This window comes from Maniola hyperantus, chromosome 23 (genome assembly GCF_902806685.2).
Source record: "Maniola hyperantus chromosome 23, iAphHyp1.2, whole genome shotgun sequence".
In the NCBI taxonomy this organism is placed as follows: domain Eukaryota; kingdom Metazoa; phylum Arthropoda; class Insecta; order Lepidoptera; family Nymphalidae; genus Maniola; species Maniola hyperantus.
The window spans coordinates 8,935,189-8,952,081 of record NC_048558.1 but is presented as its reverse complement, the minus strand read 5'-3'; the positions used below and the strand labels follow the sequence as shown (position 1 = coordinate 8,952,081).

The following is a 16,893-nucleotide window of genomic DNA, read 5'->3' as shown; positions in this document are numbered from 1 at the left end:
ATGTGTATAATGTCTGATATTTCTGCGATATGCGATTAGATATAGATCTTACTATGCGTTTCAAATGAGAAGACCAACGGCATATTAAATCTTGTGAGCTGCACATAATATAAAGGTTACACGCGCTTACACGCGCAATTGAAATTTCGCAATTCCAGGCAATTTAGTCAAAATTGACGTCACTACCACGGCCACGTATGGAGCAACCTGGAGCAATTATTTCGCATAACATTGCTGGAATTTTCAGGTATTGCTGGGTATTGCAATAGATTGCTTCAAGTGGTCGTGGCGTCATTATTTACAATTAATAATTTACTATTGGTAAAATGTAGGCTCATCTTCAGTAGGTATTTCGATCTAAATTTTTTTTTGTATTTTTTTGTATCTCTATTTTATGAATAAATTGATCGATTGGTTGATTGATAAATTAGTCTCTAGTCGTCTCTACAAAGCCGAAGTCTCGTTCTAGGTCGATGAAGAATATTTCTTGCCGGCTACCTACTATACATATACAAGTATGAAGTAGGTAGGTATGTCGGAACTCGGAGCTTCTTCTCAATTGAAAAGAATAGTATACCTACGTTATATACGTATGTGCTGAAAGTTGTTGACCCTGATTGATTCATAATGACACTGAAACAGTATCTACGCGCGAAATGCATTTTGATATGAAAAGTATTTATTTCATACATGAAAGAAACTGTGGAACAACTCCCTTCGGCGGTGTTCTCACTAGATTACAACATGGGGCTATTCAAGAGGCGGACCAACGAATTCCTGAAAGGCCAGCAACGCGTCGGCAGTTCCTCTGGTGCTGCAAATGTTCATGGGCGGCGGTAATCACTTAACTCAGGTGACCGACCCGCCTGCTCGTTTTGCTCGTTTATTTTATTTTTAAAGTTGAGTCCTCTCAGCATCATAATAAATTCCTCATTGCTGAGAGTTGTTGCTGAGAGGTGATATTTGATAATATCCTCGAGTTGCGCGACGCCGGCGTGTTTCTTGCTGGTCCATTCTTGGTTGGAAAGCCATTCCAAACCAGCGCGGCGGCGGTCGGTTCTTTTGACGATTCAAAAGCACATGTCAATAGTTTAAGTGGTACCTTACCGAACCAGTGGTAAATTAAACCTGACTATTCATAAGCACTTTTAAAAAGTTTACATGAATAAAAAAACATTCTATTCTATTCTATTCTATTCTAAGAATAAAAATCTGTCTATTTCTATTTGCAATTTTCACAGCCCATCCGATTTTGAGGAATTTTGACGAATTTTAATGCAGGATAGCTTGCATCACCTAGTGAAAAATCTATATAGGTAAGACCACATACCTATACATATACTTTTTACCCCGGAAAATCAAAGAATACTGTTAGGTATATAAAGTCTAAACTATGGTTTAGATAATCACAAAGGTATTCGATAAGATGTAAGTACTTACCTACCCATTGTTTGAATTGTTGAACAAAGGTAAGCAATACACTTACAAGGTGGATTAAGGTTTAAGATAACTAAAATGTTGTTAATTTGTTATTTACCGATATATAGGTAGGGTACTTAGTTGAAACATTATAGGCGTCTTGTACATGAAGTAGGAGCCGGACCGAAAGTCATTGTATATTATAAACAAATAAAATAAAAATCACATAATAGGTGAGTAATTTATAAGCCGCGTACCTACACTGTTTTGTAGCTTGACATCGGACTTCTATTAAATTGAAACAATGTAAAAACATCATATTAGCGAAATCGAGATGTGCCCGCACAAGATAGGTTAGGTTAATAGTTAATACGTTCCTTTCTATTACTATGCGCCTTCAAACTTCTGAGGTTCTGAGCCATCACGGAATCTGATATTCGGCAAAATTCATAGCAAAATTTTACTACTTGTATCATCTATTGTTGACAAACCAAAACATTTACTTATAATTATTCAAGCTGCGACATCTATCGGTGGTTATTCTAAAATCTCATGTAATCTAAACGTTTTCCATTGAAATTCCATTTCATTAAAAGGTAAATTGATAATAATGTAATTTCATATTATTATTAAGCCAATTTAATATAAATTACTGTTAACTTATAATTGATATCGTTAAAATCCAAATGTCTAGTACCGCCATCTATTGATGAATAGTATTTCGTACTTTTGGTAGTGACATCTATTGACAGTTTTATTTTATATGCCAACAGACCAAAGTCTATAAAAATGGTGTTTGGTGAAAAAACCTAAAGAAAACTGCTTGATTTTTAATACAAGAAATTAAAATGAGACTATCTGCGATTTTGAATAAATAATGAGTAGGTGTATTAGGACACAGGCAGTAAGAACTGGAGTAAATGTATTCTGTGGTAGGCACTCCGCCCACGTCCGAGACTGATGGCCGATTTTTGTCGGCAAAAAATGAAGCTTAGGTTGGCTAGAAACAAATCTAATGGACTTCCGTGCACGGAATTTATTATTTTCGGAATCTTGTCCGTGCAATATACCTAAGTAAAATAAGTTCCTATGGAATTCTGTGCATGAAATCCCATTAGATTTGGACTTGGCCTAATGGTCTGAGCGGGCCTGAGTGACATTAAGGGCCTGCGCAGACGAGGGACTATCTATTGTCCGCCGAGGACAAAATATCATAGTAGTAATAGATGACTGACTTATTTGGCCTCCGCGGGCAATTCCCTCGTTTACGCAGGCCATAAAAATAAATAAAACAAAAGTTTAAAATTAAAATAAATTATTTTTTATTCAAAGTAATCCAACAGGTGATCTTAATCATAAATTAAATCTTACTTAACCAAAATAACAGGTGATCACATTCAATTACTCAATACTCGACAAAAATAAATAATCAGTCTTAAACACAAATTAGTATCACATTCAATCAATACTGTTTGTTAGGCACTGGAAGGTTTAGTCCACTTCTTCGACTGTAGGTCCGGCCGCGCCGGCGCCCTGAGGTCCACCTGGAGCACCGCCTGCCCCATGTAATTTGCTCATAATGGGCGAGCAAACCTTCTGGATTTCCCTGAGTTTATGTTCATACTCATCCTTATCTGCTAATGTGTTGTTATCGAGCCATTTCAACGCTTCATCGCACTCGCTTTTCGCGCTGCTTTTCTCCGCATCAGATAGCTTCTGGCCAGCATCATCCAAAGCCTGTCTCACACTGAAGATGTATGACTCCAATTGGTTTCTCGCAGTCACCCTTTCACGCTGTTTCTCGTCTTCTTCTCTGTACTTTTCTGCTTCGGATAGCATGCGATCTATTTCAGCTTGAGACAGTCTTCCTTTATCGTTCTTTATCACGATATTCTTGCTTCGTCCTGTGCTGTTTTCTTTCGCAGATACATTGAGGATTCCGTTAGCATCTAAGTCGAATGTGACGTCGATTTTGGGGACTCCACGCGGCGCGGGCGGAATACCAGTCAAGTCGAAGGTTCCTAGTAAGTTGTTGTCTTTGGTCATAGCTCGTTCTCCTTCATAGACTTGGATGGTGACAGCGGGTTGGTTATCCGAATAAGTTGTGAAGGTCTGAGATTGCTTGCACGGGATTTTGGAGTTGCGTTCAACGATTTTGGTCATGACTCCTCCGGCTGTTTCGATGCCGAGCGATAACGGTGCGACGTCTACGAGCAAAACATCTTGGATCTTCGAATCGGTCTCACCGCTCAAAATAGCCGCCTGCACCGCCGCGCCATAGGCTACAGCTTCATCAGGGTTGATGGAAAGGTTGAGTTTTTTACCACAGAAGAAGTTTTGCAGCAGGTTTTGGACTTTAGGTATACGTGTCGATCCCCCAACTAAAACGACGTCGTGAATTTGGCCCTTGTCCAATTTAGCGTCTTTCAAAGCTTTTTCGACAGGCTCCAAAGTTCCTCGGAAAAGGTCCGAGTTTAGTTCCTCGAATCTCGCACGGGATACTCTGGTGTAGAAGTCGATACCTTCGTAAAGGGCATCTATTTCTATGGTGGCTTCGGTGCTCGATGAGAGCGTTCGCTTCGCGCGCTCGGCGGCGGTGCGTAGGCGGCGTAACGCTCGTGGGTTCGCGCGTAAATCTTTCTTATATTTCCGTTGGAATTCCTCAGCGAGATGATTCACCAATCTGTTGTCGAAATCTTCGCCTCCCAAGTGGGTGTCCCCTGCGGTGGACTTCACCTCGAACAGCGAGCCCTCGTCGATGGTGAGAATGGAGACGTCGAAGGTACCTCCACCGAGGTCGAAGATCAAAACGTTTCGCTCACCTTTTAAGTTCTTATCCAAACCGTAAGCTAACGCCGCTGCGGTGGGTTCGTTGATTATTCTCAAGACGTTAATACCCGCGATCGCACCCGCGTCTTTCGTGGCCTGACGTTGAGAATCATTAAAATAAGCTGGAACTGTGATCACCGCGTCTCGTACAGACGACCCCAAATAAGCTTCAGCTGTCTCCTTCATCTTCGTCAGAACCATACTGCTGATCTCCTCTGGCGCGAACGTCTTCTTCTCCCCCTTGAATTCCACCTGGATTTTCGGCTTCCCACAGTCGTTGACGACTTTGAACGGCCAGTGCTTCATGTCCTGTTGGATTTTCGGGTCGTCGAATTTGCGTCCGATCAGCCTTTTCGCGTCGAAAACCGTGTTGTTGGGGTTCAACGCGACCTGGTTCTTCGCTGCATCGCCGATCAGACGCTCCGTGTCGGTGAATGCGACGTAGGATGGTGTTGTACGGTTGCCTTGGTCGTTTGCGATTATCTCCACATTCCCATGCTGCCAAACTCCAACACAGGAGTACGTCGTACCGAGATCAATTCCAATAGCTGGCATTTTTCTTCAATACTAATTCTTATAAACACACGTAGAAAATATATAAACACTTCGATTAAAGTTTTATAACACTTGTAAAATAACTGCACTTCAGTTCTCACCGAACTCTCAACTTTCGTCTTCACTGTTTCGTATTTCGAATTATTCTGAGTTTACGCGCCAAGCGCGGCGCTTATATATTAAACTAATAGGAGGCCGAGAAAATTCTACCTTGATCGAGAATTAACCAATCAGAGAGCGATGTATGTCGATGGTTCTAGAAGCTGTTCTGTTGACCAATAGGAACGCATTACGTTATCTGACGTTGTGAAAGAATGAGATGGGTATATCGGAAGAAGAGCATAATAATGTTACCATCGTAGAAACTTTACCAACTTTTAGGGAAATATTACAAGCATGCTTTTGAACTCATGTGTAGAAAACTTACATTAAAATAAAGCAATCTTGCTCCAAACTATGAAAACTATGCTTGCCTCAATCAATTCAAGCAATTTTGAAATTAATCTTATTATCATATTATTACCTTGACTTCGTCCACGAAAAATTTCCAATTTTGTGAGGGATAAATTTTTTTAACGGTAATAATTATTGTGCTCGATCATTATTATTACTAGCCAAAATCAGAAAAGTCTAATCAAAATCGCTTCCGGCATTTGAATTTTTGTAGATCCAACAAATAAATAAAAACAGGCAGGCAATGTGTTTGCGCATGCGTAAATGAGAAGTAAAACATATTTTTTTCTTTAGCTTAAATAGTTTGAATTCGGAACTATACCGAATTGCGCTTTCCGCGCTCACAACACAGAACAGTTATCCGATTCGGATTTTTTACAGCACTGCGAGCGCTGTAAGCGTCATTTGGAGCAATTTTTTTTGCCTTCATATTAAAAGGCGCCCGAAAGCGGAGGCCGAATTAGCAAAATATTTTTTTTAAATAATTAACTTGTTTCATTTTTTCAATAGCACTATATATACCTTGACGGGGAGTGCCTTTCTGGCCTCGTGTTATAGACTCTATAGCCAAACCTAGACGAGGACCTCTATTATAATAGAGGTGCTCGCCAAGGCTCGGCTCATATTCGACCAAAAAAATGCTTACTTCCCGGTCTCGTGCACTATTATTTACATAAAAATAAAAACTATGTTAATCTATTCTAAAGAATCGCATCCAAAGGGGTAAAAATTAAAATATTATTTTTGCCATAGTGGAGATTAAAAACCTGTAACCCTGGTATCATTGGCGAAAGCTCCCGAACTGTAAGCAAGTAAGAGATGGCAAATGTTTTGTTTACATACATCAGAAGGGGACCACACTGAGCCCTACTTTTATGGTTGTGTGTGATTGTTTTGATTCTTTTGATATTATGGAGGGAAGGGGCTACCGAGTACCGACTGAATTTTCTAGAAAATCGAACCATGCAATCTTGTTACATCTAGCTGCCTTCCGTTTTAGGAAGATATCTACCTAGTAAAAAAATAAACCGATGACAGCTGCAGTTTATTGAGAAGGATAGTAAACAAAATCAAAATCCATCTAGGCCAACGAATAGGAGCATTCGATTGCGTTGCGCATGATGCAACGTTGGCTCAAGTCAATAATTGGATGGGTGTTTATTTTTATTACTCTCTATGCTTTCAAATTCAAATTTTATACTGTTCCTTCGAGAATAATCGCTCAGTAAACCTACCTACAAAGTTAAAACAAAAACATCTTGAACTGTGTATGCTACCTCAGGAATCATTACCATCTACGTCAACACATCGTCGGCCCACTACTGAGCACTGGCACAGAATAATATAATAGTACGGCACCGGTTGCCTCTCAAATGAGAAGGAGTTAGGCCATAGACCACCACGCTGGCCAAGTGCGAATTGGCAGTAGGAAAAGATAACTCTACCCTACCTAGGTTTACCTACTAAACTTACCTACTAAAATTAAATATGTCCCTCTCCGGGGAAATACCATTTTGTCCCACTGACGGTGGAGACGATGGGTTGCTAGCACACCAGTAGTCGCCTAAGGGAAAGAGGTTGCATCCGCGCTCTGGGTCTAACCTGGTCCAAAGATTGTCCATCGCCATTCAGCGTGGCAATGGTGCCAGCTTGATGGGCACCTTTGGCCCAGGGGCAACCAGGGGCGGACTTTTTGACGACGCGACGTGGTTACCGAATAACACTTCCCTATAATCAGTACCCTTATTTTAAATGCGAAAGTGTGTTTGTTTGTTGGTTTGTCCTTCAATCACGTCGCGACGTTGCAACGGATTGAGGTGACTTTTTGCATGGGTATATATGGAGACCGGAGAGTGACATAGACTAGGAACCCGTAGGAAAAGGAAAATCAAAGAGTTCCTACATGGTTTAAAAAAAAACTTCAAAAATCCACGCGGATGAGCTCAGAGGCCTCAGCTAGTATTCTATAAGAATATCTACCTACGTATCAGCTAATAATAAACAACTCTTAAAATATTGTAGGTACCTACCTACCTACCTACCTAGGTAGGTATAATCTGCGCTGGTTTCCAATTTTCATAATAAAATAATCCGTGGTTGGCATTTGGCAAATGGCCATAAATACCTATAGTCCGCGACAGGTCGAGATGGCAATCAAGGTATGAGACGGGGGTCGCCCCACACCAGCACGTCATCTCGCTCGTCCGCACCTGGTTAGTACGGAGGCTGTGCGGGTCGATTGCAACTCGACCTGTCGCGTACTATAGGTATCTAGGTGACAGATAAGTTATTGGGCTAGACCTACGATACGGGTCACCTAAATAGCACAGCTTAAAATAAAAAATTTCTACTGGGTAGAAGAGAGTTCTAGAGTTTTGTACGGACCCTGCGTTCAATAACGAAAAAATGTTTGGGGTAGAAGATTCTTGCTGTTACCTACGGATTACCCAAAAGTATCTATTTTCTTATTGAAATGGGGTGGAAAACTCTCGAATCCGCTACGGATACGGGCTAGGTAGGTAGGTAGGTATATTCGATGCAAAGCGACGCGTCGTCGTATTGATCGCCCAATGTCAAGAATCTAGGTCAGACCGGCGCGCGGCGCAGTGCTAGAATAGATCGTGGAATTTACTGGAAATCTAAATTTACTTCATCGCACGATTCATATTATAACGTACCCACTATATTCTCTGAATCGATATGTTAGTTCTATTCCGTGGCCTGTGCTGATGGTCTATGAGATGAGATGTGAATATGGAGCTTTATAAAAAGTAAGCATTAAGTGCCGTCATCTAGCGGTGGAAAGAATAGATAGATTTGCAGGCTGATTGATAGATGGCGCTGGTACATCAAAATATTAATTAATTTCGAAATAATAAAGGAAAGTAAAGAAGACACTTTTTTATTAATTTTAACTCTGTTTTCTATTTATTTATTATTATAGCCTTTTTGTTCCTTAATAATGTTTCTTACACTTATTAACACACACTTTCATTTATGTCTATAGTTTGTTATTATTTATATGTATTATTTATAATATTATGTATTAAGTTTTTTTTTTTTTTTTTTTTTTTTTTTAATTAAGGACCTCTCTATGAGTGTAGGCCTCCTCCATTTTTTTCCACAATTTTCTGTCTATAGCTTTATTGACCCAATTTTCTCCCGCTATGCTAGCTATTTCATCTGCCCAACGTTCCAGCGGTCTGCCTCTTTTTCTTTTTCCCCGGGGGCCAGACCAGGCAGACAATTTCTTTGTCCATTTTTGCGTATCCATTCTCGCGATATGACCTGCCCATGCCCATTTTAGTCTTTTACTATGTTTTAAAGCATCCACAACATTTGTTTTTCTTCTTATATCCGTACTTCTTTGTTTATCTAAGCGCTTTATGTTTAGTATACTTCGCTCCATAGCTCTTTGGCATGTTAGTATCTTATTTTTAGTGTAGTTGTTAAAGACCCAGGTTTGACACGCATATGTGAGACAAGGCAAGATACACATGTCAAGAATTTTCTTTTTCAGTTTTATGGGAAGGTTTGATTTTAATGTTTCTTTATAGCTCCAGAACTTGTTCCAGGTCATGGTCACACGTCGGTCAATTTCATCGCGATGTCTAGATTTTTTGAATGATATTTGTTTTCCCAGATAAATATATTCGGTTACATATTCTAGAGTTTCATTGTTGATTTGTATCGGTTTATTGGAATTGTTTGTCATGACTTTTGTTTTTAAGGTGTTTAATTCTAAGCCAATCTTTTTACTAGCAGAATACAAATCGTTTATCATTGACTCTAGCTGTGATGCTGTCTCAGCGAATAAAACAATGTCATCAGCAAATCTGAGGTTGCTTAGGAAGCTACCATTTATGTTAATACCTTTCTTGGACCAATTCAAGTCTTTCATGATGTTTTGAAGTACAGTTATAAAGATTCTAGGTGAGAGTGGGTCGCCCTGTCTTACACCTCTACATATATTTATTTTTTTACCTTTTTTGTCCAGTTTCACTTTACTTACACTGTTATTATATATATTTTTTATTACTTCAATAGCATCATTGGGAACATTGCATTCTTGTAGAGCTTTCCACATACTATTATGAGATATAGAGTCAAATGCCTTGGCATAATCAATAAATGCCAAGTAAAGTGGGCGTCTATATTCTTCATACTTCTCTATTACTTGTTCTAGAACATATATATGGTCTATAGTTGAGAAACCTTTCCTAAATCCTGCTTGTTCTACTGGCTGGTGTTCTTCTGTAAATAATTTAATACTATCTTCCAGGCAAGATGCAAACAGTTTATACAAGTTTGGTTGCAAACTGATGGGTCTGTAGTTTGAAATATCTGCTGGATTTCCTTTTTTGTATAATAATATAATATCTGACTCTGCCCATTCTTTGGGTATTTTTCCATTGTCTAAAATTTTATTAAAAAGGATAGTCAAATGAGGTGTCAGTAAAGTTTTTCCTGCTTTTATTGCTTCGTTAGGTATGCCGTCTGGTCCGTTACTTTTATCATTCTTTAAACTGACTATTTTTTTCATAATTTCTACAGTGGTGAATCTGTCCAACGTAGTAGAATTTAAGACAGGTATTTTGTCTATTGGTTCAATATACTGTCGAGCATATAGGTTTTTATAGAAATTTGTTGCTATATTTATTATTTCTGATCTAGAGAAAGTTTTTGTATTGGTCGAGTTATCATTTAAGCATGGTATCCACTTTTTACCAGTGTTGAGCTCTTTGGAGCTCTTCTTCGTGCTTCCTGAAGAGATTAAATGTTTCTCGATTGTATTCCATCTGTGTTCTTGATATTCCTTCTTAATACGTTTAAAAATATTTTTATATAATCCACTAAGTTCTTGCTTTTCTTCTTTAGTAAGTGATTTTTTATGTTGCAGTTCATTTCTTCTTTTCATTAAGTTTTTTGTTTCTACTGAGATTATACTTTCTTTAAGGCTTTTTACATTTTGGATAGAGTTTAAGCTTAAAATTATTGCTTGCTTAATTTTTGAGTAATACGATTCTACATCTTCATCGTCTTCCAAACTTATACATTCTGTGTTTATTTTGAGAGCCTCTACGAAGACAGATTCATCACTTTTTGTTGTAATTTTTATGTTTTGTTTTCTATATTTCGTTCTACTTTTTTTAGTGTTTGACAATATGAAAGTGCATCTAATGAGTCTATGGTCACTGGGAAAGGATAACTGCTTAATTATTTCTATGTTAGAAATTTTTTCTTTTACATTTGATAAGACATAGTCAATTTGACTTTTTGTTTTATTTGGTGAAAGCCATGTCCATAAGGTATTTAACTTTTTTTTGAAAATACTATTGATTATTACAAGGTTATTTTCAAAAGCAAATTGTAGTAGCCTTTCACCTCTTTTGTCCCTTTTTCCATAACAGTAGGGTCCTAAAATAGTATTCTCTTCCGGGCGCCTCTGTCCTATGCGGGCATTGAAGTCACCCAATAAGATATATTTATGGTATGATTTATCAATAGCATTTTGGAGCTGATCATAGAAGTTATTCATTTCATCTTCCTTTGAGTCAATAGTAGGTGCATACACCTGAATAATAGAAAGTGACAAAGTGTTAAATTTTAGATTCAGTATACATATTCTTTCCGATATTGCAATGAAGCTCTCAATAGTATCTTTCCATTCTTTCTTTATGAGGAATCCTACGCCATATAGACCTTTTGTTTCACCATAATAGCAGAATACATGTTCGTTATCCTCTGTAATAGAATATCCTGTCCTTCTGATTTCGGAAAGTCCAATTATATCATAATTAATTATTGACATTGCTTCTTTGAGTTCTAGTAATCTTTCATCTGATAGGAGAGATCTGACGTTATATGTACAAATGTGGAGTTTTTGTAATGGAGGGTTGTGGTCACTTACCCCCACGGGGACCGGCCGTATTGGGGGCTGCGGTGGAGAGGTCACGTTTGGTTGTCAAATATTATTTTGTGGTGAGGTTGTGGTATTGTGTACTGGAGAGTCATTGGTATTTGTATAATTTTTTATGTTTTCTATAATAATTGGATTTTTAGTCATGTATCTTTGGATGCTGGAGCTGTTGCTAGTTAGAAATGATTTTTTCGAATTTTTCTTCCTTAATGATCCTGTACTCCCCGAACATTCTGGTGACTCTGATAAGGTTCTCTTATTACGGTTTCCGGGGTCTTGGTTTTTTTCTTGATCCTTTTGTGTTTGATCTGGTATTATTATCAATTTATTATATTTTAAAATGGCTTTCTTTCCCATGTTCCTTTGTTCTTGTAGTTGTTCTTTCAATTTCTTACGCTCTTCCAAAACTTCTGGTGGGAAATCCTCTTGTAAATAATATGGTGAACCAACCAGATTTTTCTTGTTTTTTAAAAGCTTAATTTTTAGCCCCATTGTATTTAAAGTGGTAACAACAGGCCGTAATTTTCCAGTTTTCCTCCCCAGACGTCTAACATTTTCAATATTGTCCTCACTACATTTAATTTTCATTTTCTGATTTATTATATCTATCACTTTATTCTGTAATTCATAGTAATTACTTTCAGATTCCTCTATTCCAAAGAAAATGATATTTTTCTTTCGGGTTGATCTTTCCAGTTGTTGTATACGCCGCCCCTGTTGTTCTACGGTTTTTTCTAATTCATTGTATTTTGATTCAAGTTTTGTAAAATTTTCATTTATATTTTTAGTTATGATTTCTGGTATAGTCTGTCTTAGCTCTCGTAATTCGTTTGTCTGAATATCAAATTTCTGTTGTAAATTTTTCATTATAGCTGTGAGTTCATCCATTTTTCTTACAGGCTGTTCTTTCTACCAATTTTGATAGATGCTGTTCTACTTAGTTGAATGTTATAATAGATGTATATGTACTTTGTAATATGTCTATTATAACTAGCATTACTAGCTTGGCAGAACACACTATTCCTCTATGCCTTTTAAACTCGTTTAATTTTTATTCATTTTGACAGCGTTTAAGCTAAGAGTAATCAGGTCCTTGAATGATGATGCTAATTCAGGTCAGGTTGATCTCTGATCCTTTAATATTACTCAAATAAATAGTTACTTTTAGATTAGGTACACACTGATAATATTTGTATTTTTAAGGTTAGGTATAATAACTCAATTTTAGGTACTGTATTATTTGCAATTTAAACACTGTAATTATAGTACTTTTGATACTCAGCACTAATTTAGTTGTTAATGTAGGATATTTATAGCACTTTTTATCGAATTTTGGGCCGGAAAACAGAAACTTATACACAGATTTTTAAATAATTTTTTGTAAGATTTCATAACAATGTCCAACAACGTCACTACAGTTTAGTAGGTAGGATACAATTTATACACGAAACACTGGTTTTTTCTTTGATTTTCCTCGTAAATTAGCACTAATTATTCGATTTGCAACACGGAAATACGGTTTGTTGACTTCATTTTGTCACTGTAATTTTTAGGTTATAACTTTGTCAATTCGTATTTTGGGACATATTTTGCACTGAATTCTATAGTTCTTTCTAAGTTTTTTAGTTGCTTTTGTAAGTAAATCACATTTATTAGCTTGTAAATTCGATATTTTTCATAACTTTAACGATCTTTTCTTTTCTTATCTTCTGTTTTCTATATTTCTGTGTAAATTAATTTGTTTGGTCATGTAAACAAAATATAAAAAGCACCATCATATTCTTGAGATAAACCCTATTTTCTGAAATCGCCAATCATGAGGTCATAAAAATATGAGATCATTGTGTTATTGACCGACCGGCAAGCGAAGCGAGGTCTCTGAGTCTACTTGAGTGAAATTTCACTTGACCGTCCAGTCCAGTGTTGCCAACTCGGATTTTGAAAAAGGCGTAGACTACATTAGAAAAAGACGTAGATTTAGTAAAAATTTCGGATGAAAAGTTCGTAGATCTACGTACTTTTTTTCTGGGTAAAATGAAGAGAGTAAGGTAGTGTTTTGTCATACAATTTATTCATTTTCATCAATTTCACCCTCACGCAAATGAAACTCATACTCATATTTGTTAAAAAATTCTTGCAAAGGTCGCTGTTTTTTATATTTAATTTTTGTAAAAAGTAGGCCAGTTAGTGTTTAATTGAAAAGTCTGTTTCTTAAGTTTGTTTTCATTAAGTTGTTAGTCCGTTTGAATTTGAACTTTGAATCGAAATGCATAGTATATCTATGATAGTACGACATAGTGCATACAAGGCGCTTTTGGCACTTGAATGACATTGACAGGGGGGTGTAGTTGTAGAACAAAGGCTGCCAGCAAATAAAATCTCCTCAATTTTACGGAATATATTGAAAATGTCAATGTCGAAAGTCGAGTAAGTTTTATTTAATTTTAACTGAATAAGAAATTGGGAAAGCCGTCCCTGTTTCCAAATAGAGAAAGAATAATAAAAACCATTTATAGGCCATGGACTAGCTATATTTAGTTACCTGGTGCTAAATATAGCTACAAGATGCAGACACATTTATGCTGTACAATAATATATTATTAGGATATATCATGATGTTATTTAAATGGAATGGCTCTAATATTTAACAAAAACAGTCAATTTAAGCTTTTTTTACTTAGCAACACTGCATTTAAGGTCACACCGTGATACTTGAAAAGATGGCGGCTTTATTTTCGCCACGCGTCAAAAGAGTCTTGTCCATAGGTCTTGTCGCGTATTTCTGACAGTGACACTAGTGACAATTTCTGCAAAGCGAACGTTCCATTTTACACAGTCACACGTATATTGTTGTAACTGTGTAAAAAGGTTATTAAAAACTTTTTTTCATGAATGAAAAAGAAATTCAAATTATGCCCATTCAGCCTCAAAAGGCTAAGTAGGTATTCGATTACTTTGTACAATTTGATAAAAAATACGTAGATTCTGGGACTGAAGTTCGTAGGTTTGCAGGAAAGGCCTAAAGTTAGTAGATCTACGTAAAAAGACGTAGATGTGGCAACGCTGGTCCAGTCTGTCTATTTGTCAGAGCCTTAGCCTTCTGAATAATATATTATGTAAACTGATGGCATGCAGCTGAATATGGCATAAAAATATAAAAAGCTTTATTTCAGGGGGGCTCTCATACGAAATGGGGGCTTTAAAGTGGAGTTTGAATTCGGCACTATAATAGGTATGTCAAAAACGGCTACATATTAGAAACTGAAACTTGTGTATAATTTCATTTATATCCTGTACCTGAACAAATACCAGAATAAGATAAATATTAGTCATAAAGAAACGAATTTATTTCATTTTTAATGGACATTAATTTTTAACATAAGTTCTTAATAATGCTCATAGATGGCACTGTTAAGAGCATAATGGAATTAGTTTGTTTAGGGCGAAAGACTGGTTTATTGAATTGCCTTCAGAGAACGGGTAAGATTGGAATGATAGCACGGTTTTTTGAAGCTTGCATCCCGGAGACGGATAGGTATAGACTGCTTCTTATCCCGAAAGATTAAAGTTAAAGGACATCTAAATCTACGCATTTTGCTATGAAGAAAAATAATAAACCTGCCAAGTGCGAGTCAGACTCGCGCGCCGAGAGTTCCGTACTACAGTCGTCTTTTTTCAATATTTTGCTCGATAAAATATCAAAAGCTATAATAGGTAGGTATAATGCATAAAAATAAATAAAAATCTGTTTTAGAATGTACAAGTAAAACCCTTTTATATGATACCCCACTTGATATTATAGTAATCTTACTTTGAAAGTCGAAAATGTCAATATTTGTTCATGAACACACTTTGTTTTCTTGTGATGTAACCACAAATTCAAATTCATGGTTTTCGGATTTTTCCTTTACTTGTGCTATCTATAAGACGTAGTTACCTACTTGGCAAATATCATTCTAGGTCAATGCGTAGTACCCTATAGGTTTTCTTGACAGACACGATAGACAGACAGACGAACAGACAGACAGACAACGAAGTGATCTTATAAAGGGTTCCTTTTAACTTTTGAGGTACGGAACCCTAAAACTAACACTAAGTTAAAATAAAATAAAATAAGTACCTACCTATCTAATGATATTATTTTTTCAGGGAAATATGTACCTACATTAATCAAAGAACGCTTTTATCTTATTTTAAAATTAAATTGCAGATGATACTTTTTTGTTGTTTTAATGAGTTACGCTATTATTTTCCATTTAAATGTTTGAATTTCCAAAGTTACCCGTCGTCACGGGTCACTGCATTCAATGCGTTTGCCAAAGAGTATAATAATATCACAATAATAATTCGTGAATATTATGTAGGTACAGGAGTTTGCGTTGCACGATAGGTACCACGGATGTATAGTGTATACATATAGGTTTACATCCGTGCATGATACATCGAGAACGACACGCAGGATTTGAGCTTTCCATATGTAAAAAGTACTCTGTGATTTGAGCTATAAGCTATAAAGCTATGCACTCACGTTATAACTATAGTTGGCTACGATCCAATCTATCTAAATTTCTAAATGTAATGTCCAGAGAGCAGACGCTTGCGTTTATTGTGGAAGATTTGGCAAACATTTCTATGTATATTCAAGTTAACAAACACACCACTAAAGCATTTAAAAGCCGTTTTTTACGGATACCTGGCCATGGCCTATGATCAACCAATCGCCGCGGGCTCACTACAGAGCACGGGTCTCTTCTCAGCGAGAAGGGTTTTGGCCATAGTCTACAGCGCTGGCCATTGCGGATTGGTAGATTTCCCACACCTCTTAGCACATTATGAAGAACTCTCTGAGCATGCAGGGCATGACATCAATAAAATTTTAGCGTTTAAACTACCGTGAGTGATTTCCATTATAAATACTATCTGTCCCGGCTTACTCACGTGTGTAGTCGACTACACACGTGAGTAAGCCGGGACAGATAGTATTTATAATCAATAAAATTATTCATTTCACGCTTCGGCTCTGCGATAGTATGAATTGACCCTAATAATGGTTCCAACTGTTCAGCAACGTAACTAGTAAGGCGATTTATAGCCGATTTCGTAAAACCTGTGGCCCTACCGCGGTTGTTTGACAGCTACAATGTCACGATCGCAATCATCTCTGATTGGTTAATGCTCGCTCACTATTGGCCACAATGCATTGTTGCAACAAGAATCGCACAAATTCAGCCAATCAGAACAATTGAGATTGTAATAATGATTGATGCAGGATTTAGACAATCGGCCTGCTGCATCAATCATTATTACAATCTCAAATGTTGATTGGCTGAATTAGTGCTATTCTTGTTGCAACAATGCTAAATAGCTAATAGTGAGCGAGCGACCAATCTCACCACGGAACAGAATGTTCCGTAATCTCACACGAAGTAGTAGGTACCTACTTAGAAATTCTTTGCACGCGCCATTTAACTTTTTGTACTTACGATTTTAGTCTATGTAAAGGTTACTGACATGACAGTTCGATTAAAATGGCGCGTGAGGAGTAATTTTTTACGGACTATACCAGTACCAGTACAAACCAACAAACTCTGAATTTAGGAATCGCTGAGTTAGGAAGTTATAAACCTGAACTTTTTTAAAATCTTAAGTAGGATTTCTGAATTCAGAGTAGGTATGTTAGTAGATAACCAGCATTGAAGGAAATAAAAACAGCAGAG

General features: G+C 37.0%; 1 protein-coding gene across 1 annotated transcript; it reads right to left on the bottom strand.

The window, feature by feature from the left end:
* Positions 1-2,717: 2,717 nt before the first annotated feature.
* On the bottom strand, positions 2,718-4,960 carry LOC117993347 (heat shock protein 68-like). Its single transcript, XM_034981149.2, has one exon. The coding sequence runs from the start codon at positions 4,801-4,803 to the stop codon at positions 2,911-2,913; it is 1,893 nt and encodes a 630-aa protein (XP_034837040.1). The 5' UTR covers positions 4,804-4,960; the 3' UTR covers positions 2,718-2,910.
* Positions 4,961-16,893: the final 11,933 nt, after the last annotated feature.